This window comes from Argiope bruennichi, chromosome 5, assembly GCF_947563725.1.
Source record: "Argiope bruennichi chromosome 5, qqArgBrue1.1, whole genome shotgun sequence".
Taxonomy (NCBI): domain Eukaryota; kingdom Metazoa; phylum Arthropoda; class Arachnida; order Araneae; family Araneidae; genus Argiope; species Argiope bruennichi.
In genome coordinates, this window is record NC_079155.1 from 58,152,399 (window position 1) to 58,177,684 (window position 25,286).

Genomic DNA, 25,286 nt, shown 5'->3' on the forward strand with positions numbered 1-25,286 from the left:
AAATCACAATATTTAAGCATTGATATATATACATATTATGTACAGAGAGAGCAAATTATTTTTTCAAACAAGAGTGTATTTTAAATATTATCCTCTTAAGAAAATTAATATACCTTTCAATCCTGGAGTTACATTTTTCTCATCATATTTGTTCCTAGAATTCGGTTCTAACCTTAAAGACACTTCAAAATATTAGAAAGTATAAGTAGAAAATAGCTGTCAACTGCCGCGCTGATTTTTAACAGACTTAATGCGTTTCCAAAAGACGCTCCTCTAAATGACATAATGTTAATCTTACTGAAAAGACCTTTCGATCCTCTCCAATTCGAGAATGCTCTCTTCAAGGAGTACTTCATTAATAATCGCTCACCATTCATTAGGATAAAAATAAAGAACTTTTTTTGCGATTACTGAAGCAACATCAAATAGCAATTACTGATTCTTTTATGCAATTTAATGATCTCTGTTACTGAAGGAACGTTTGATAGATATCATTTAATGATTTTCAGGATGAATGTACAAAAGAAGATGGAAAGTAATTGAAGTAAAATTTTTCATTCGTTTTTTTTACATCTTCTATTATTGCCCCTTGTTTTTTGAAGAGGCATTTTTCATTTCAAAATAAATCAAATTTATTTTTTTTCTTCAAGGAGATTGCGCTCATTCGAGGAGTGCATATTTCTTTAATCAATTTTTTCGAGAAGAAGATTTCAAAAGTTAATTGCTTCATGAAATATCTTGAATGTACAACTCATCACTAATGTATAGCGTAAGAAATGACATTTGCGTTTTAAATGCCTGAATTTTCTTTCAAATAAATAAATTATGTACCTATAAATACAGTTTGAATCAGATTTCTTTAAAAAAAAGGAAGAAAAAGAATGAACTCGTAGCACCTCTTTTTTTACCATTTAAATTGAGTTTTCGAACTAAAATCATTCACAAAGTGAAAAATGCAATAAATATTTTATTTATTGTTTATTTGTTTAAATCGTTTTTGAACGGAATTAAATTTTTATTTATCGCAAATTCTACTTGAAACTTTCGAGAAAATGAATGTATCTTTAAATTAATATGGGAAATATATCACGTTCTTTTATATAAGATTAATTTCTTATATCACCTTGAAAAGTTAAAGAAAGTACAAATTTAAGAAGCTCAAATCATGTAATAAGCGAAAACCGCATTTATCTAAGATGCACATAATATTGTAAAATATTGAAGTTTATTGCATTATATTATTCAACATTCAGCAATATTATACAATATTATGGATATTTTTTTTAATATCATACAATATTGAGTTCTAAATGTGCAGTATTAAAGTAGTAGTAGACAAAACAATTTTTAGTTTTTTAAGGAAAAGATGTGGAATCGTCTAGAGGGAAAATATATGGAGTGGCTATCAAGCGACAAGCTATGACGATGCATATGTTAATGATAAATATGAGCAAAATATATTTTAATATTTACCTGACGCTATTATTTTCTGTTCATGGAATTATTTTACGAAATACTGTTGCAGTAATAAAAGAATTTGCAGTCAATTAACCTAAAATAGATCTTTCATGAGTATTTCTAAAGCAATGAAAAAAAATTTGAAGTCGATAATTGATCAAATGCAACTCTATAGTCATTCATTGCCTGCAACTTCGTATTATTCATTTCGACCATTATAAGTTAAAACCGAGTGTGAATATGAAAATCTGTCAGTTTTGGCATGGCGTGGATGGGATATTTCAGTGCCAATCGCATTCCAATCTCCAGCACTTATTCGGATTGAGAACACTCATTCTGAGAAAGCTCCCGCTATAATTAGTAAGCTATGATACATCTTTCTCCTCAAAAAGGACATTATTACAGTTAAATGCAATTCATTGTGAATGAGATGGATTTAAAAAAAGGATCTTTAGCATAGTTCAACATTATTTATAAAATAAATGGATCTAGTTTTGTTGAATAGGGTTTTCGATGGCGTTTTATTTATCAACTTTCTAGGTTTCATTTTACAATAGCATATTTATTTTTAAGCACTAAAAAATCTTTATTAATCTGTTGAACACCCACTATTATGTAAATATCTTTGGAAAGTATTAAATAGATAATTGTTATATACATTCGAAAATAAAATATGCTCAGACAATCACCATTAAATAGTTGATTATGTTTTAATTAATACTATCAATAATAAAAGGACCCGAAAGCAATGTTCGCTCAGCGAAATCATGGCAGATGTCAGATACGCTTGGATATCACTGCTTAACTCCCGCCCCCTTTCTTTAATTGTGACCGATTAAATATCAGGGACTCACGCATTGTTCTTCACAGACGTTCACTTAAATGGGCTTGGGCTTCAAGGAGTTTCAAGAGATATCCGAGCACACATTTGCTTAATAACAGGGTCCTCATTCTCATAGCAATCTCTAAATAACAAATTCTTATAGCAATATCTAAATAACAAATTCTTATAGCAATCTCTAAATAAATGTGCAATCATTGCATGGTTGTAAAGAGTAAATACTTTTCCTTACATTTTTGAAGAGAAATTTTAATTTTCCAGCATTCTGAAGAATCTGAATATGAATTATGTTTGTAATAAGTTTTTATTATGAAATAACTCATAATAAAATTTAATTATTATGAAATTTTAAGTTGTTGCTTAAGCTATGAGTTGTTTTACTTAATTTCCCTCTCAGAAATTAAGTAAAACAACTATTATTCCCGTTTTAAGATAGATGAATTATTTCAAATGACATTACTACAACTTCAGGACTTTAAAAATGTATCCATGTCTGCATATAATATTTTACCAAACTAAATCTTCACATTTAAACGAGCGTGTGTATTAATATTGTTTTTGCTAGAACCTCACTAAAACCTTCTAACTTACAGTACTTCTCTATTACATTTGTAATATTTCGCTTCAAACTAAAAATAAATAAAATGAACATAGAAGTATCCGACTAATAAAGACAAGAAATTCCGATTTCCAGAAAGGCCTTCTGGATTCACTTAAACTTATTTAATATCAGCAACCTTGTTGAAAATTGTCTGAAAGTAATATCACAGTTTCTTACAAAATCTCATTCTTGAAAGTTTGATGGGAAAATAAAAAGAGCATAAAAGATTCGTGACAAAGTGGAGTAGAATTTTAAGTGCAACTGTGATATTTTGTAAATATATCGCGGCAGAATTTTTCTGTGTACAGATGAGAAATGATATATGACTAAAAAAAAATGAATTATTTTTTTTTTGCATAATTAATTCCTATTCTTTCAACTGTATCTTTAAAAACCAACTGAAAGAAGTAGCATTCTAAATACTGGAATTAATCGTTTTAGAAATGTATTTTGCATACTTTAATTTGTACTTAGCGCCATCTTCATCAAGTAAATAATTTGCTGAAAGTAATAGATTATTATAGAAAGTAGTATTCCAGCACAAAAAATTAAATTTTAAAAAATAATATAGAAGAACTAACAGTAATCAAAATATATTTACATACATGGACATTTTAAAAGCAGTAAAACATTTTTTAGTATTTATCAATATCTCTTCCTAACTATAAACAGCGGCCGCAGTGACCTGGTGGTAAGGTCTTGGCTTTGGAAGCGGTGGGTTTCACCGAGTCCGCTAGAGAACCGTCGTGTAAGCGGGTCAGTTTACACGACCCGCAAATCCTTTGGGGGTCAAATGTTCTCCTGCCGGCGTGGTGAAAAATCTTGGAGAGGAGGTGAATCGGCGCTGGTGACGTCTTCGTCATCTGACCTCGGATCAAAATTGCGAGGACCGTCCCAAAATGGCCCTAATGTTACTTTAAAAACAGGCCGTTAATAAAATTTAACTAAGTTCCGACATATAGATAAGAAACGTAGTACGATTTTTAAAACATTGAAATGCAAAGCCATTTTTGTTTTAATTTGTTTCGATACAAAACTAAATTATTCCTTTTGATTCGAGTGAAAATACAAGAAAATCATACAATTTTCAAAAAAAAAAAAAAATGAATTAAATACTTAACTGCTTACAAAAATAAGTTCTATCTTTTCGAACAATTTAATAAAACATAAAGAATCTTTATTATTATTTTTTTCATAAAATAGTTAAGAATAAATATAAATTCTTCAACAAAACAAAGTTGGTTAAAAATTTTCCTCGCACAAAATTCAATTGAGATGTTAAGATAAGATTTGATAACATGTTTCAAAATTTCAAATTTTAAAGAAATATCTTCAGATATAAATGTTGTTAATATTTAACGTAATTCTAATAAAATATTAACCGATAGGAGAAAAAGGATCAAAATATATATTCTAGGGACAAATTTAGTAAAAATATTAAATTTATATCAAAAACTTGCAAATGTTTTGGAAAGGGTAGGAATGGAAAGAGTAGCATAATGTTTTGCAAATGTTTGCACATGCTGTACACGACGCTCGAGTTGTAAATAGATAATATATATTTATATTTTATATAGAGATGAAATTGCGAAATCAGAGTCCACAATTTTATGCAGAAGCAAGAGGGAGTATACTTTTATTCGGGAGAGGGAGGGGGTAATAAGAGAAAATTTCTGTGTGGCCACATTCACTGATTATTATCTTTATTCTATGAATATTCCATATTTCATTTAATTTCTGTATTGGATGATAACTGTTTTCAAAATGTTGGTTTTAATATATATATATATATATATATATATATATATATATATATATATATATATATATATATATATATATATATATAAATTGAATATATATATATATATGTATATATATATATTCAATTTTTATAATTTATTTCTTTTCATCATATAATACTACTTTTCATCCATTGTGTTCTGAAAAAGGTTTCTTTAGCATGGAGTTTTGTTCAATTGCTTGGAAATTTAAAAAAAAAAAATAGCTGTTATTTTCAAAGGCAAAAATTATGAATATTGAAAGGAACCATAACCTTTTAAAATATAGCACCTCTCTCTTTCTTTTTTTTCCCAGAATGCATCTATATATGTAGTAACATAAATGGAAGTGACTAGTGATATATATGATCCTTTCAGCTCTATCAACTGAATGCCACACTGCGTTTCAACTTTTGTATGCGAAAGTAAGTTTTTTCCCATAAAAAAATAAGGAACTGTTTTGAATTTTCAATTAATTATATAACATTTATGAAGTATGTGATAAATAATTCTAAACAATGGCCTTTATAATAGTATAAGAATCGTTTCAATTGTAGGCAGTGCCGATTTAATGGGGGTGTACATAAATAACGAGCAAATTTCGACTTAATTATTCTTTTTATAACCGAAAGCGAATGTTCTTTCATAATTAATTTGGAATTAGTTTTAAAAATAAGCCAAGATAATGCTTCTTAACTTGATAAAAATGGTAATTAAAATGCTTAGGAATCTTTCTATAATTCGAAACGGGAATTATTAAAGGAATTATCATATATTCAAAATTTAAATTTAGAAATCTACATTAAAAAGGAAGAAAATCTGATTCTAATCTTTAAAGGGTAATAAAAATGAGTTGTCCCTTCATTTAATTTACAGAGCTTTAAACATAAAAGGCGTTCATAATGACAATATATTTTTTGTTCGATTTTCTGTTAGACGTAAATAAAGTGAAACGATTTTTACAGAAACTAAGAGTTTAAGTTATTAAAAGAAAAAAATTAATAGTGGGCGTATCGTGTTTTTTTTAACTTTAAATAAATTAAAATTACTACTTTTTACTTGATAGATTGGAAAGAACTTTTGTGAAACTGAAAAAATATATCCTTTTTCAAATACTTTATTTATGAAATCTTACCAATTATAAGAAAGCGAAATCTAAAATATAGAAATAAAATATTAATTATGTACGTTTTGCTAAAATAATAAATAATTATTCTGCAAAAATAATAACAGAAATAAAAGTTGTATTCGATTGTTGAATTGAAAATAAGTTTTTCTAAAAGTAAATTTAAATGTATTTATAAAAAAAGAGTAAGATAATGAATTTAAATTTGATAGTATTGTATTTTATCTATAGTAATGTATTTTTAATCATAGAGCCATTTTCATAAGAAAACTAAATCTGTAATTTGTTTTAAAATTCTTTCTTGATAGTATAGAACAGAACGCCGTCTCATACGCATTTACACGTGACCCCTTTGGTCATCGAACGGTTTTGTGGGCATGTTACGGGAATTTTATTTGAATACCAAAATATTTACAGTAGAAAAAAAACTGCGCATAGAATTTACAAGTATATAAGAAATGGCATTGAAATGAAATCGTTTACAAAGATTTCAACTTTGAAAAATTATTTGGAATAATAATATATAGAAAGATAAAATGTGTCAAAAAATACATGGATTCTGTGTTCACCTATTATCATGACACATTAGATGAGGATGCAATTATAAAAAAATCAAATGGAAGATAATTTGGTTAAGGGAAGCGAAGAGACACTTGATTGAAATTTATGAATGCAAATGTATGATAAGAGATTGTAGTGCTTATTTTCCCCCTTAGTCTTTGTGAGTATGACACTTGATGTTGAGAACTAGAGAGGCAAGGATATATCTCTATTTTCACTGATAACTTTAATTATCCTATGGAGTTTTTACCTGGAAAAGTTGCTGGTGACCCTTTTCAACCATTCTTATTCATGACTTGTTGATATTTTTTTCATATGCCAAGAGATTGTGAGGATACATTCCGTAGCACAAATGCACTGACCACTCTCAGTACTTGATAGTATAAACAAATTAAATGTAAATTATACTTTTAGTTCGGAATTTTTTTTCTCTAAAATGCTTGATACCGGAGTGAATGAAGAACTGAAGAAGTTCCACGGAAAAAAAATGCAAAAAGAAAGTAGACATTATAGTTAAAGCCCTAGAGCAGGTAGTGAGGCAGATGGGTTAATGTAAATAAAGACAAATGATTTTTCAGTAAAACCGTTAGCATAAATATTGTTATGCAAAATAGACAACGGCTAATGCAATCAAAACAAATGAATAACATACGAACATACGAATGATATACGAATTAAACTTAAAATCTTATGATATTTTTGGACTAAAAGTTCAAAGTATCTTCACATTTTGCATGACTTATTAAAGATTTGATACCATGTTTTTGTTAAAAAATCTACAGAACTGTCTATGTTGATGCTATGGCAGAAGAAGGTGAAACAATAATATTGTTCAAATTCATAATTTTCAGTAAGATATTTAGCTTTTCTCTAGTGATTATTGGTGATAATTAAAATTAATATTTATTCCAAAAATTATCGCCTTTCCAGACAATTTTGATTCTGTATTAGGAATAAACGTCTTCATTTCTTATGGCACATAACCTAAAGTCCTACAGACTATTTGATTTATAAATCATTGTGTAACGGTCTGAATAATGTAATTTTGATATTTTCTTCTTATACATTGTACTACTGATTTTAACAAACTGGAATATTTATTTTTATTTTGATAGGATGATGTTGTAGAGAAGAAGATAGACGAAGAATAAAATCATAAAAATAAACATGTCTATCCCTATGCCGTGATTTCCGAGGAAGTGAGAGGATCAACCTTCCCTGATTTTGATGCATAAGCCAGAATGTTTGAAAGTTCCTTAAAAAAGGTTAAAAAGGGAAGTTCCTTATAATTGAGACATAAAGCATCTGAAATTACTCACCAAATACACATTCTGTAAAATATGAGATGAGTACCGGTTTTCCTTATATTAAATTGTTCTTTAACGTCAGAATCAGTTTACTCTGTTTATTGCTTTTTTCTCACAGAAAAAATAATTAATAAACAGAAAAGCTCTTTAGAGCCTTTAAATAATTGACGATTTACTCTGTCATCATACAGTTCATACTCAGTTCTTTAGAAAGCCTTACTTCTTGGAGTATCTCCTTATTTGAATAAACACGTTGGCTTCAAAATTGTAAATATATTTTTAATCTTCCTTGGGATTTCATTCTTATGAAGAAGCAATTTTATATGAATCTTCAAACAGATTAAATCATCAGTCTCTAATTTCTTGTACAAAATATAGCTGTTTTATTAAACATGATGAAAATCAAGATAGATAATGAAGTTTCAACAAATGATAGTGTAAATACATTTCTTCCAATGTAAATAATTAAAATAGTTGATCATTTTGATAGGGACAATTATATTCTGCATAATGACCGAAGGTAGAAAAAGATAGAAAGTGTTTCAGAACAAGTAAAAAAACGCACAATTACATATCAAGATTTAAATAATCTGACCATTCAATGACTTAACAAAAATAGTGTGGTAGTCTAAAAATTATCTCCTGTCTGCGGAATTCAGAAATCGTGTGGATTTATGTAAAAGGTAAAAAAATAGCGGAAACATCCTCTCCAAATCCTTATGCCCAAACTTTCTCACTAGTTTAAATTTTCCTATGTAGAATTTCTATTCAGACAATTTATTTAATTATTTACATCGTTATTTGAAAAAAAAAGACGAATTTTTTGGAATTTTTTTAACAATACAATAACAGGTATTCATACTTCTGTAGCAATTATTTTTACTAGAAATAAAAAATTTTTTATTTGCAACACTTTTGTTAGCTAATTTTAAGAATGAATGTATTTTTTTGAGAATAATTCATGAAAAAAAAAAAGGATAAGAAACACTCCATTTCAGTTCTTCTCTTTACACCTATGAGCCGAAATTCAATTCTCAATGGAGACAAAACTTGACGTATTCATTCTGGATCGTTACTTTATAGAATAAAACAGTAAAACTTTAACCAGACGTTTTCGAATTAAAATCTCATGCTACTAATCTGTGCTCAGACTGTTAAGAAACAATGTTCTGTGATTAAATTAAAATTAAGTTAAATTAATAGTAATTAAAAATCACCAAAGTGGACTGTTGGAGATTTTAAAATTCTAGATATAATGCCAAAGTAATTGGATCAATTATTATTTGTATATGTTTGAACTTACATTTTATTTTTATATTAATGACACTTTTTTTTCGTTTTGCAGCAAACGATTCTTTTCTGTCCTTGTCTTTCTCCATGATTCAATTTATATTCTCTCCTTTCGTCATCATCTCTCAAGGGACAGTGCATGACGCGTTAAGAATACTTGCTTTACCAAATAACTAGAAGAAGAAGAATCATTTAGGAAATTATTTCCTCAATTCGAAACTAGAAGGCGAAGAGCAGCTTATTAAAATATTTTATAAAATTATGCAGTATATTTATTCATGAAAATTAATCTTATTCAATATCTTGATCACTGCTATCATAAATGTATTGAAATCTCAAAATAGATAAAGAACAATCATGCCAACTAATTTCTGAAAATATTACTCTCATGACTGGGAATATTGGAGCAGATTTCTTGTATTATTTATGGAATTACTAATACCCTTCAACTATTGGTAATTCCAGATACAAAACACAGAGAATAAGTTCTGGAGATATTATAAGTCAAAAATGATGATTTCGGATACTGATTGAATATTATTTTTCAAAATGTTTTCTAAACACATTTTTAAAGTAATTGAGAAATTACGAAGGATATCTGCTCTGAATGAAAATGCATTACTCGAGGTCATCTAATATTTCCAGATACTAAACTGTTTCACTTCTAAAAGCAATATTTAACACTTTTCAATTATGGAATATGTAGCTGCTTCACTTTTAAAAGTTAATTTTTCAAAAAAAAAAAAAAAGACCCAAAATAAACTTCTTAATGAATCCATACCATATCGTAATCATCTGTAAAAGTATGTGGGTATGAAGAACCGAATGCAGATTTTCCTTACTTAGCTGCTGTAATTTCGTGTATTAAGAATAAATTTCATATAAACATGATCTATAGAAACTTCCATGATTAATCAATATTTACTTCATAACGGACAAGGAATAACCTTGTGAAAGCTAAAAGTGCGATTCATTTGGCGTTAACTCCTGATTACATATCACTTTATAGAGGTAATGCCGCATAGTTACTAAAGAGTTATAACAGCAATTAGTAAGAGTTATAAACTAATCCAAGAATGGTTCAATGCAGTGAATGTAGGTGCTGTATCTTAATGAAGACTGAATCCATATGAACACTAACATTCCAACTGATATCATGACCCTAATATTTTCAATGGCTTATAGAGAAACATATATTCTTTCTCTAAGACGACAAATAACGAAAGATCCATCGTCCTCAAATCTATTTGTAGTTTTTTTTAATCACGCCGCAGTCACTATATTCCTCGGTCACTATAGAAAGTGAAATATTAGGAAAAAAATAATCACCGAGTAAGTGAAATATTATGAAGTGCACGTCATTTCCCCTGAAAAATAAATCAACCAGATAAAATATTCATTTATATTCCTTTTCTAATATTAATTCAGTGATGTTGCTAAATTTGTATGTATGCTATAACTATACAATGCCATCTGGTGACAATTTTTGTAACTTTTTTCATATATGTATTTGCTTCCCTTTCATAAGTAAAGTTTAGGTAATACCTACCGATAAATATAGTTCTGAATAGATTTATTTCAATTATGTGCTCATAGACTATTTAGAAAGTCGGTTACAAATGAACTTGAAACTGTCGGTCAAAATTATAAATATCTTATGACTATCGGAACATCTTACAGGTATAGAAATAGTTTCATAAAGATAAACATTTTTAGATTTTATTAAAAGTATTATTTCTCAGAATACAGACTTTTTGAGTTTAAAGCCACATTTAAAAATATTATTTAGGCTATTTAAAGGGTGACAATTATTATTCGCATAGTTTGGTTTTTTCCACCACCAACAAAACATGCTTAAATGTACTGGATCGCTCTGAAATCAGATAACTTGAAAATTACTGTAAATTGTTTATAGTTAACTGTGTTCTGAAATCAGGTTTATCTGAAGGGTTTCTCCTTCAGTGCTCAATGCAAATACTTATTTTTAAAAAAATATTATCAGTTACGTTCAGAAAAAGAAAATCCTATAATCCCTTAATTGCTTACTCATTGTGAGTTTTCATTTGAAGCAAAAATGATTTTTAAGAAGTTAATACCGTATTATACTTTGGAGTAATCCGATTATAACTTCAGCAACTTTTTTACAACACTAAAAAGAATAGAAAGTACTCAAATAAATGTTCAGATATTGGTATATTTTTAAAAGATAGTGAAAACAAATTTTTAAACTGTTGTTTTACATTCTCTGTAAAATTTACATACATTTTTTTAAAAATACTTTTCCTATTTTTTGAAATTATTTTAAAAATACAACCTTTTATTATCTTGTTAGTTACGACGAATAAAACTGATGTCATCGAAAGACAAACAAAATTAAAATCATCCAAATTTTAAATTTATGCATGAAATTATATGCACGTTTAAGAAATCATAAAGCATAAATGATTTTATACAAAGCTAATGTATAAAGTTTTAAAAAGTAGATAAATCTTTTAAATAATTTGGTCTTCTTATTTATGGAGCATGAATTTTTAAGAAAAAAAATTTAATTCTCTACAAGTGTTAAAGATGTATTCTCTTGTTTCCATACATTATCCCTTGTTTCTGATTTTCTTGTTTAAGCAATTAATTAAATAATTAATTAAATCCAAGCAAATGATGTTAGATGCTGTGCAGGGGCCAGAAAGAATTTATTTACCCATTTTTATTCCAAAGGTAATAATTTATGAACTGTTTATATTTTTGTTTTAGATTTCAGCAATATTTACAAAGTCGTTACATTAATAGATATTTAAAATTGATATTTTAGAATAAATTATATCATTAATTTGTTTTTATAGTGGAAATCGGGATGCGGTAGTGTATGCATACTTGAGAACACTGATAAAAACAGCACTGATTATGCTTAATCAAATATTTAACTATCAAATAGACAATCAAATGAAGCTTATTTTGCCAATTTGGAGCTTATATTTACAATCCTAATAGGGAATTATTGAATTTCTAAAACTTTTTGTCTGCAGTAAAATGTCTGCAGTTATAAGATGGAAATTAATTTGTTATTACTTACCTTTGAGGAAGTGGAATAGTATCAACTTGTCAAATCACTGTAGAAGGGCTCGAAAATAGGAGCTATTTCATACAACAGATTACCTGATATTTGACGTTTACTTCATTCAGAATTTGGCTCACACGATAGTTAAATGCATGGTGATGCCATTTTGTATATTAATATTTTCATATTTTATTACATATTCGCATTTTGTGATATCTTATGAATATTTTAATAACTGTTACAATGTATTCATTCTGGAAAAAGTTTTAAGAAAGTGTTGGAGAGATCCACAAAGAAATTTTTTTATGAAAATACTTTAATACTTATTTCAACTCCCAACATACACGCGATATTTTCTCTTATACTAGAATTCAACAGATTATGTTGCATTATTAAAATGCATTGTTAAAATTGAATATCTTCTTCCCAAGCACTAAACTCTATTGCAAACCAAGCCTGTTTCTCTAAATTTTTTATATCTGACCTTATCCCACGCAATGCTCATCAATCAGTTTATCCATTTTTGTTCCAGGTCTTTTTCAACACTATCTAGCCATTTGATAGAAAGGTTTTCTATTCGACGTCGAACACAAATTAGCTATTCTTTTAGTAGGGAATACATCATCGTTCAGCGTACTTGCAATTTTAAATTCTAAAACAAAGTAATATTTCACAAGATCAAAGAAATGAAGAAAAGAAACAACGACTGATGTATGGGTTCTGCAAGCTATATCATTCTCGCTCTTGGAACGTTATTGGCTTATTGCTTGTTTGCATTCCATCGGATGGCAAAAATGTCTTCTGGCATTTCGTCTGCCATCTCAGAATTCATATAAAACAAGATTAGATTTGTATTGGAATATTTCTTTTATATGAATTGTATGATGGCAGAAAAAATGCTAGAAGATGTTTCTACCTCCAATAAGTGCGACAAAACTACTCTTACAGGGAATAAGTTTGAAATAACCAAATTAATACTGCTTTTACTAAAAATTGTTTGAAAGAAGATAAACTAGGTCTTAAATTAAATTTAATTGAAGTTTATTTATATGAACTCTTCATTTCGAAGCAATACGAGGGAAATTTTGGAAAGGCAATAATTATGAGCAATGGTTAGAAGACATGAACTGCAATTGAACAATCATTCACTCATCAAACTTCCATGTCCTATCATCTGAAGAAAATAACCTTATTAGTATAAAATAAACCGCATAGTGAGTCATCCAAAGAACATAGAGATATCTTCATATTTAAATTTCATTTTACAACTCTTAAACTTGAGAATGTCGAAAATTCCTTTCCCCTATTTCTGTGGCTGACTATAATTTTTATTTATTCGGTTTCCTTATTTCATGTTTTTTACATACTCATAGAGAATTGATTTGTGTAGTTGTATCTTGTTAAATCATTGCATTTCCCTCAATAAATTATATTAAAGGTAGAATAAAACTAAACAATACACACTTGTAAAAATGATTTTATTTTCAATAACATTTTGGAAAGGGTAGCATAATGGCAACATTATTTACAATCATGTTTGAATGATATGTATCGCATTTGAAGAAAACAACGTGAGATATATAACATAGTATCTTAAGTAAATACACTCATTTAAATTGAATAGTATGTATAAGTAAATATTCAAACATAGAAGCAGAAAACAAAATAATCATTTGTGTTTTTGTTTGATTTAAGAATGAGACAGGGCATCGAATAAAAGATATAGTTCGAACAACTTATGAGAGAAAAACATGCGGAAAATCAACTAATTCGAAACTGCTGCATTTTTCATATAAAATGTTTGCCATCAAGTTGCAATATGCATTATATTTACCACAACAGCTTGCAGAAAGTCTGTGTACAAATGGAAATAATTGATTGATTAATATTGCTAGAAAGGAGTTTATTTAAGGATATTTGTATAAATTCAGTCTGAAAATAAAAAGCAAAAATTCAAATTTTAAAAAACTATCGTCAGAATTTGCATAGTCTTAATTTGTTTCGTCCAGAATAGAATAAAGTAAGAAGATCTGAAATATATAGATATTTCTTTGTAAAAATTATAATACCTAAACAATTTTTTAATAATCACTTTTGAATAAATAAATAAAGCACCATTTATATCTAATGAATTTTGATGCAAAGAAAATTTATCAAAACATTATAAAATGAATTTATTTTATTTTAGTTATATGATTTAAATTCTTAATATAGGAAAAATAGCAAAATAAGTTTTTAATTCTAAAAGATGTATACAATTAATTAAAAAAAAGTCAATATGGCATATAATTCATTAATTAAAAACACTAAAAGAGCAAGACATCTATTGTAAATAAGGCAAAATTCAGAGAGAGTGATTTAGCTTTGTTATAAAATGCATAATGTCTAATACAAATATGATAAATCCGAGATTGTTTTATTTTACTGATGAATTTTATGTCTTTGGATTTATACAAGATGAAAACATTGTGAGAATCAATTATGGATAAAGGAGTAGATTAATGATTCCGTAATGGATTTTTCTTTCTTTCTTCAGCTTAAAGAAATAAATCTTAAATGGAATTTTATACATTAACTTAAATGTAATTTAATACATTGACTTTACTTCCAAAATAATATTTATAGATGGTGCCCCAAACTGATGTCGTGCTGTGTCAGATCAAATAGTCTTAGTAAATGACAGATAAAATAATTTACAAAATATTGCAGTAAGTATCTGAAATTGTCAACAATTTGACTCTCAGTCTGTGAGCACTGAACATTTTCGATTGTCACGATGAGCTATTCTTCCTTACTTGTTTTACAAAAGTGTTGAGCCTTACTTGTTCTTCAAAAGTTGTTGAAGTTAAATTTGATCTACGATTTTTTTATGGTTTCATACAGATGTTTGCTCTTAATAAAATGAAGCTATGTTTTAAATGCGATCTGATATGCTTTACAATTCGAGTCTTTGTTCTAGCTGAACATTTATGCCTCATTTGAATGTAGAAAAACGTTAAAATACTTTTAGTATGAATATAGGATATACGCAAAAACATAGATGACTGGTCAACATGCATCAAAAGAAGGTTTGGCTGATTCAAGTATTGCTTCATGCAATTGGGTTTTCTCATAGCGATATGACGTGATGAAATATTGCTTCATGTACTCACATCAGTCTATACACCAATATAATATAAAAAAAACCGAATTTTCGATAACCAGTTTTCTCTGATTAGTCATCAATATTATATAATCTAAAAATGAACTTTACTTTTAAAAATTTTATTCTGTTTTCAAAATTTTATTATTTTTTAAATGTATGTTTCTTGATGGAAAATGATTGACTTTGTCCTTTGAAATCAGTTGAATATGTAACCGATACACAGTTCCTTTAGGTAATTAACAACTGTTAGTACCTAAATAAAATATTAGTTTTGATATCTTCAGTGACATACAAGGATATTTATCCACAAATCTGACAAAAGGATATAGGGATAATTACCCCCATCAATTATCAAAAGAGCTTGTAGCCAGATCTCTAAACATAAGAACTGATGACTGAGCAGGTGGATTTCCATCCTTTTAATACAGAAGAATAAGATAATTTTATTATGCTACTTCCATGGTGGTAATATAAAATATTTCGTATTTAAATGGCACCTATTAAATAGAATTCTGAACTTTTTTGGAGTATGTCATACACATTGCATCAAAGAAGACGTCAAAAATACGTCATGAGTAAAAAATATGTAAAACATAGTAAACATGTATAAACGTAGTAAACATGTTTATCTTCTGTTTCAAGAAGATGCAAATGTTGCTCAAGATGTTTGTTTTCCTCTGTAACTATATAGTGTTTTTCCTAAAAGAAGGAGTATTAAATGACTATTTTTTTCCCACAATTGAATTATATTGTATCTTATCACTTAATAGATTTGTTGAATCCATGGTATATCTCGCAACAACATACGTGGCGACTACAAAATTTTAATGAAACAAAAAAAAAGAATGATTATGCAGCGTGATAGTGCTAAGGTATCAAAAGATCACAATATTCAATAACTTAAATTAGCAGAAACGTATTCGTGTTTCTTCTTAAAAATCAATCTATTAAAGAATTATGTGATATTCTGTCTGTTCACTAATTATCCATACTTAACAACAATCTGGGTAAGAAAAAAAGTATTTGAAACATCACCCTTTCATAACTGAGAAGCATTATTTTGCTTACCTGTAAGCCATTGATATCCATTTACTACCCATACATTTTCCACAAATTCCTGCAAATTTGAATACCTTACATTTATTTAATTTATAAACATCACATGTATGATTCATATTGCATAAAAGCCACGATAATCAGTTTGGGGAACCATGCATTATTTTCAAAAAAAAATCATACATAAATTTAGTAATTTTAATTTAAAACGCAATTCAAAGTCTAAATTAAAATTGTAGAGTTATCTCTTGGAATTCTTTTGATGAGGAGAGCAAACATTCTTTCATTCCTATCCAATTTTTTTCTTTTCTTGAAAGTCATCAAATTTCTTATCATTTAAATAGTCAGTGATTGACATTAATATACGTCACATATGAAAATTATATCACGGCTTTGTGATTGCAGCAATCACTTTTGCAAAAAATGATTCTTCTTCATAAGAATGTTATCTGTGAGCCTTGGAGCTTTAAGTAACATGCTGAAGGTTTCTGAAGAGATGATAGACGACATTAACAAACACATATAAAACGCTGAAATTTCTGGATAAATCCTTGTCACCAGGGGAAAATGATGAGAGTCCGTAGGGAGTTTCTGAAACAGATTGTACATTCTTGTAGTTTAATTAAATAGCATACATAATATACACTCAACTAGTATTTATATACGGTGAATGATATTTATAGTACTGTAGTAAACAAATGAATCTGAAATGATCCCATAAAACACGATATTAAAAACATTCAGATTAATGAATTAGCATTCAAAGCAGAATTCTTCATTTAGAAAATCCCTGCAGGGTTTTTCATACAGTTACTGATTGATTGTTGACTTATAGTTGACTCATTTCATCTTATTTATAGATTTTTATTTTATATCTTATATAAGTTAGAGGGATGTAAAAATTTATATAGTTTATATGCATTCATTGTAAAACATTAATTATTTGAAACATGATCTACACTTTCGAGCTTTAACTTTTTTAATATAGAAGTGCACAAAGCATCCGTTCAAGGATAATACAATAACTGCTCAAATATTCCAAAACAACTTGCCATCGTTAAGTATATGTCTTTCAAAACTGGAAATTTCACTAATGGAAACTTTCACTAACATATGTTTTTTCTCCCTTTTTAGTTATTTACCTTCAAGATAAGAAAAGTTTAGCTACTGTCATACATAATATTTGCTAGTTAAAAGTGATTGTAAAATTTAAATATAAAGTGTTTGAAACATCGACAAATTTATTAACGTGTTAGGAGAACTACACTTATTCCTTCACAGTTATGTCTTAATTTAATGATTCCCAATCTTTTTCAATCTTATTTTATAATGTGATTGTGATTTTCTTATCTAATTATAATTTGTTTCTATAAATAATTGAGATTATACATTTTTCATACCGTTGCTAAATTATTACTTTAATAAATAACATTTTCAGAAAATTTATAGTTTAAGAAATATATATATTCAATGAATGTTTGCATTCTAAATTAATTGGGCCATATAATCGCAACTAAAAAAAAAGAGATTTGGGAATTCTCTTTCATTTAATGCGATTATAAAAATATATTTTATTCTATACAATTGCTACTATAATTAAACAGTTTTCACGATCGAAAAAAAGAATGAATTTATAATACAAAAAAAAAAAAAAATGAAGTAATCAATGGAAATGTTATAACAGCCTACATTCTTCCATTTAATTAAAATAGCACAAATGTTTGGAATTTATAAATAACCCTAGTCAGGGTTTGTATTTGTTAACGGTTGCAGTAGTTATTGCATAGTTAATGAAACATTTACGGGTGTTTTAATTAAAATCAGAAATTGGCTCTTTTGGGAAATAATAATAATAAATAAATAAAAAAAAACGTGGATGCATTTATTAAATACTTCCAAAAGATAAAATGTATTCTCTTTTTGGGTCATTGTTTATACAAAGGAAGTTGAGTATTGAAATCATTGAAGATTGTGAAAATTATCTGATTTGTGAAGATTAACTCTTTGTTATGTGTATGTGTGCATACATTGATTAAACAGAAAGACTCAGACTATCAGGTATATATATATGAGCATATAATTCTTTAAAGCAGAAGTCAGGTTTGAAGACATTGAAGACACTTTCGACTTTTAATTCTCTTTAATACCTTAATATCCATCCCAGGAAGGCATAATTATTTACAATAAGGTGCGAACAAATTAAGTCTGCCACAGCGAGCCACAAAATCAGAAGTAAGAAAGGAACGAAACAAATGATCACTAGTCTTATATAACATGGGATTTCCGGCCACGTGTCAATTCAATACGTGTTGACCTTGAAAAGAGCAACTAAGAGGTCATTTTCACTCGACACGTAGAACTGATCGTGCATCATTTTTACGAAGCGTCAGTTGAATTAATTAAACAAAAAGAGTGAAATGAGATCAGGGAATAAGAGAACACACTTTAGAATGACCTCGAAATGGGGCGAATTAGGCAAAAATTTAGGAAATTAATTTGGATTAGATTATATATTAAAATATCATTACATATAAATATTATATTATACTGACTTTCTTATTCTTTGGGTTGTTCTTTATAAAATCATGATTGAAAACTTTAACATTCAGGTGTTGAAAAGATAAACAAAACCTAATGGAAAAATTCAGACTTCCAAAAGATAAAATCTATTCTTGGCCATTGTTTATAAATAGGTAGTTAATTGCGTTTCGAAATCATTGAAGGCTGCGAACATTATTATTAAAATTGCCTGATTTGTGAACATGAAATTTTCGTTATGTGTGTATTTGTGTGAGCATTGATTAAACAGAAAAAAATGAAATTATCAGTAATATATGCATATTATATTATATTGACTTTCTTATGCTCTGATTTTTTTTATTAGAATTGGGATTCAAAATATCAGCATTTAAGGTGCTGAAAAGATAAGAAGGAATTAATGGAAAATGAGTTTTCACTATTTCTATTAACTCTGATATAATACTCCGATAAGTTATGAATAATTCTTTTTTTAATTCAAATAATTAGGGCATTATTAAGAAAATAAAGGACTTAAAACGATTATTTCAGAAAATTTTAAAGCGTAAAAAGAATTATGGCTTCAATACAATTAGTTATTATTATATGAATAAATAAGTTTGTTTTATAAACATGTATAAATTTCTTACCTATTCGGGGTCCTTGGATACCTAGAAAATACAAAAAAAGAGAATTAAATAAAGTTTGGACATAAAAACTGAATCAAAAATAAGAACAATTACTATTATTAGTACTTCTATATTTTGCAATTTAATTGCTTGACATTTATTAATGTATAAGTGTTACAATCTTCATTAATCAGCAATTTTATCCTAAATAGTTACATACAAAAGGAAATGAGTGGAATAAATAACCCCCAAATCCTGTGTTTATTCATGATGTAAACACATCCACACAGTGCACTGAAACACAATTAACATGACATGTTGTTCTGTGTTACAGAGTAATAGTTAATTACCTTGCTGAATGTGTAACACTAATTAATTTCTCTCCCTTTTGCCCACTGGGTTTGATGTAAAGCGGAACGATTTCGTGTAAATGTGTTTCGAAGTTTTGTGCTGAAATCAACAAGGGAATAATCTAAGAGTTTGGCTGTGTTGAATACTGATTTGCTTGCATATATCAAAGCAACATGGGCAAGGAGAATGATAAAATCTTGAAAGATTCTTGGAAGATGCTTCTATTTGTGCTATCAATTCCTGCTTTCGTTTTTGCATTTTTAAAGGTTTAATTTAGCAAATATAAAAGGAAATGGAATAATTTTCTTTAGACGAAGATGAAAGGAAAATAGTAAAAATAAAATTGATATACTTTTATCAATATTTTTTAAACTACAAATGAAATCTATATAATACATCAACGTGCATGACATAACGATTACATCCAATCCATTTGACATTGAATGTTGCAACAAAATATGAAAAAAACAAATTGGTTTCCTTCACTTCTTGAAATAAGATTCTATTTTTTTAATATATGCATATAAGTGTTATGTGTATTTTTCTGCTTACTGAAGTTTCGGGGTATAAAGTCTAATACAGGGCATGCTGCGAATAAAGTAAGCATGACTAAATGCTGAGAGTTAAAGATTAAATTTTCAGATGAATCAAAAGAACTATTTCAATAGAAAACATTAAAAATTTCTGCAGAAAATAAAAGAAATTTTAAATACTTTTAAATTAAAGTAAAGGATTTTAAAAATTTAATTTATTTATGGTGGTAATTTCCCTTTATTAGGCCATTAGGGCCCACGTAAGTAAAACTGCTAAATGATGAAAGTACTTGAGCATTCATTCAAAATATAGATATAAGAATATTTTATAAAGCCTTTCTTCGAAATTAAGTATCTTTACATTTAATATATATGATGGATGTGGAAAAAAGTTAAGTTGTCATCAGCAACTCGATTTTTTTTTCAATCCGACCCCTAAGGTGTAGTTAATCTGGAAGTAAATTATTGAAAATTTACTGTCTGATTTAACTACTTAATATTTCACAGCATGCAATTAATTATTGAAAATTTATAATCTTAAAAATCAAATCATACATAAATGTTGGAAATTTGAATCAAATTTCAGAATTTAAAATGTTATGCACTTTTGATTAAAAACTGTTCAAATTTGAAAGTGTCGTTTATTTATATTGGAAAGAAAATTAAACCTTTAAGTGGCTAAAACAGTGGGAAATCAGCAGATCTGCCAGTGTCTACTACTTTTTTTGAAATGTTCATACCCGAAATAAGTAATATTGTTTGATTTCTTGTGTAATCTACACACTGTCATGACAGTAAATAAATAGATAGTTTTCCAATATCCTGAAATTAAAATCTAGACATCGATCCGAGGAAACACCAGAGATGTGTGAAATTCAAAAATTATGTGTTCTTCAAAAATTAATAAATATATATGACATTAATCATTATTGATGAATGTCATAAGTAAATAAAAATATAAAATATCCGATAATAGCATCAGGGATTGAAGCTATTTGAAGTGCTTGCATTTTGATTTTAAAAATTTACACACACACACACACACACACACGCACGCACACACGCACACACACACACACACACACATACACACACACACACACACACACACACACACACACACACACACACATATATATATATATATATATATATGACATTATTAATAAGTATTCATCAACGGATATGTGTGTTACTTAGATCCTTCATCCATTTGCGCCATTGCGTTAAAAATTAAAATTTTGCAGCATTTTGTGGAAAAGAACTAATTCCTTTAAACGGAGCTGTTACACAATGTTTTAAATTAAATTAATACTTATAATTTAAAATTTTTTAATACTGTATATGATTTTTTTAGAAAGATTCAGTGATGTTACCCTTACTTTAACATAACATTGTCATACATGTTGTGCCAATATTTGGAAAAGGTTGTCTAATATCGTTCATAAAATATCATGCTAATTAAAATGTAATAAATGATCCATACTTCAGTGACACGGTGCCATAATACCATATTTTGCTACCTCTGAGATTGAAAGTTTTATACAGTGTAAAATGCTATTTTGCGGAATAATACAAATTTTGATCTGCTCTAGATTAGGCATTTGCTCAATATTTCATTGCTTATGTATGCACAAGGTAAAAATTGCAACTTTACAATTACCTTTGGGTTAGCAATTATAGCTGTGTCAAATTATAGCTGTGATGATTTCAATCACATTTGATTTTGACAATGCACTTGAATAATATCCATCATACCTTTTTAAAGATTTCTCTGTTCTATACAAATATTGAAACAAATGGTGAACATATTTATACCTTATTTTGATTACAAAGAAAATTTCCTCAGAATAATCTTTGACCTTTCACGGGAGGCTATTATCTACTCAATCTAAGAATTATAAATACGTTATTATCATTTAATAATAGTTTATTACTTAATATTAAATATCATTTAATAGTAGTTCATAAACTGTTGAACATTGTCCATCTCCCCGCATATCGAATATATGGGCATGCATGAACATAGAGATAAATATATGAAGGGAAATAATATGTTCTACACATCGACATTATTTTTCCAGTGATATATACTATTAACTGCGTTTTGTTTCTTTTAATAATGGAGCTGTAATTTATGATATTATCTAATCATATTCTGCAATTATATATTACATAAAGGAACTGCATAGATGATACATTTTTAAGATGTTCCAATTATTTTCCTTAAAGAGTCCCGGATCAAGATAAAATAAAGAATTAATGCTTTAATAAAAATAAAATAATATCTGAGGGTTGCTGAGATTAAAGCATATTTAACAGTTGGATATAGAAGAAGTTATAAATGTGTGCGCACCTATTTCACCTCTGCAAAAGACATTCACAACCATTTTTACTAAAACACAAAATTCATATCTATACTAAATAACGAATAAACAGAATATAGTTGGAAGGCTTTAATAATTCAAGAGTTAAAAAGTTAAATAATTCACGTGAAAGCTGCAGATAATATTATATAATTGCATGAATGCACGTAACAAAGGAAATTTATAGCGATAAAGTGTCTGTGTCATTGAACGCGTCCAAATAAGCAAAAGCATGTGCGCTAATTTAAAATATACTTCATGATTTAACGTAATGATTAATTCATATGAATAAATAAGAAATTTTATTTTTAATGGGAAAAATGGTTGGAAAGGAAAGAAAAAGGGAAGAGAAGGAAAAGAGAGAGAGAGACGGAAAGAAATGCAGATAAGTAGTGAAGTAGCCAGACAGAAATGGCAGCTGGTGCCTGTAGTGATGTATAACTTCCTGTTAATCACACTGCACGTTAAGTGATGCGCTCTATGCTGCGAATTGCGAATAATTTTAGCTTCGGGGTCTAAGGATTCTTAAGTGTTGTTCATTAAGTAATGGGAACGCTTGAACGACTTAAATGTAAATTTTCTATTTATCTTATTTAAAAAAATAGACTAAAAATAGGATGTTGTACTGACGCATTGTAAGCAACCAGAACCTGTTCAAGTTTTTAAAAAAGAAAAAGAGTCAATTTTTTGATACCAATTGTAACCATTTTTGATAATTTTTTTCACATCGAGTGTGAGTATCGGAACATATTTTTCAATCATATATGAAAAAACAATCATCGAAAATGTGCTCTAAATATGGTGAAACGTTCAGTTTGCGAAAAGTTCAGTTTATTCACTTGGAAAATTGATGTTGAAAATATGTATATATATATATATATATATATATATATATATATATATATATATATATATATATATATATATATATATATATATATATATATATATGTGTGTGTGTGTGTGTGTGTGTGTGTGTGTGTGTGTGTGTGTGTGTGTGTTTGTGTGTGTGTGTGTGATGAAATGAAGTTGTGAGCACACACGCATAATACATAGACACAAGCGCACACACTCATATAAATACATATGAAAGTATATGTGTATATAATAGTCTACGTTCCAGAAATAATTTTCTAATCATTTGAATTTACATTGCAATGTAACTTCTACTTATAAGTTGCATAAACTATTATTTTTTCTTAAAGAGGTATCAAATCTCTAAGTCGCAATTTTTTTTTCTAAAATCATACATGCTGCAAATACTTTCTCAAGCGCTCTCTTTCCAGATTTCTACTTCCCTAGACGGTATACAGCACTGCTTTCAACATGGCTTGGATGGACAAAAAAATCTTGATAAAAGTCAAAATTTTGAATTCTATATTGAAAGTTTCGAATTGGGAAAGGCATGTTAAAGAATTCCTCGATTGTTCCTTCGAGTGATTTTTACACGCATACACACCCTCACATACACACACGTGTATGCCTCATTTTCAACTATCTATATCTACTTTCTAAAACTATTTTGTAATTACTCAAAATCTGACTACACCTCATAGAGATTTTAAATAAATATTCATGATATTATTTTGTATTTTTGTACTTATAAAATTTTCTTCCTTTATTCAGACTTTTTATTTAAATAATTATAACTTATGAATCATTTCTTTAATTCTTGTATTATTTAATCATTAGTGGTCCATTTCTTTAATAAAGCTTTTCTCAATATGGTGCCGAAATATTTATTTGAAAACTATAATAAGGATTCAGGGATCATAGGCAGCAAGAAATAAAATAAATGCATATTTGAAAATGTTCAATATAATAATTTTAGTTTATTCTTGATTTGTTACGTCTAATGCATTGTAAATATGCTATTTACTGTTTTTTAACCCTTGCACTTTGCAAATGAAATTATAACTACATTAATAATTTTCATTTGATGATGTTAATACAACATACTCAAATGCTTCAGGAACACACACACACACACACACACACACACACACACACACACACACACACACACATACACACACACACACACATATATATATATAATATAATTTTTTAATATTAGAAATCTCAACCTTTATGCATGTTCCAAAATCTCACAGAAATTTAGTAATTCTGATTTAATCCTTTAAAGTGATCAGTTATTTGAAATAATTAGTATTTTATTAACAAAATTATCAATAATTGATAATAACCTGATAAAAATACTCTCTTAGAAATTACATTATACAAAAAAAGAAAGAAAGGAAGAAAGAAAAAGTGCACTGTTTTGTAACTACCAATACACCTTTGATTTTTTTGTCTAACGCATCCATATCAATTAACATATATTACCATCAATAATAACAATTTGGTAAAATGTAATTCATTTTAACAATAGCTTTCTTTTATACACGGTAATAATGTTAATTGAAAATTTTAGCTCACTTTCTTTTAAAAAAAGCCTGCTAGCATCAGCTTCAACACCTATCCAGATTCTAAAACTTGCCACTATAATTACTTGATTGAAGAATACCAAAAATATCCCCTTAACTTTATCATGGTTTTCAATGAAATGATTGGATGTGACTACATAATCTTTGGTATAAGAGTGGTGCTTATTTAATCCCAAAACTGTCCGTAGATTCTTTTAAGGCAATCCATCAAATTTGATTAAT

General features: G+C 27.9%; 1 protein-coding gene across 1 annotated transcript in view; it reads right to left on the bottom strand.

Moving 5' to 3' along the window:
- Positions 1–13,480: 13,480 nt before the first annotated feature.
- Positions 13,481–25,286, bottom strand: part of LOC129969330 (uncharacterized) — a 117,875-nt gene continuing 106,069 nt past the window's right edge. The window contains exons 4-5 of the mRNA XM_056083858.1: positions 19,389–19,409; positions 13,481–16,812 (exon numbers count right to left, since the gene is read on the bottom strand). Coding sequence (XP_055939833.1) covers positions 16,688–16,812; positions 19,389–19,409 — 146 coding nt within the window. The 3' untranslated portion in view covers positions 13,481–16,687. The remainder of the gene's footprint in view (positions 16,813–19,388; positions 19,410–25,286) is intronic.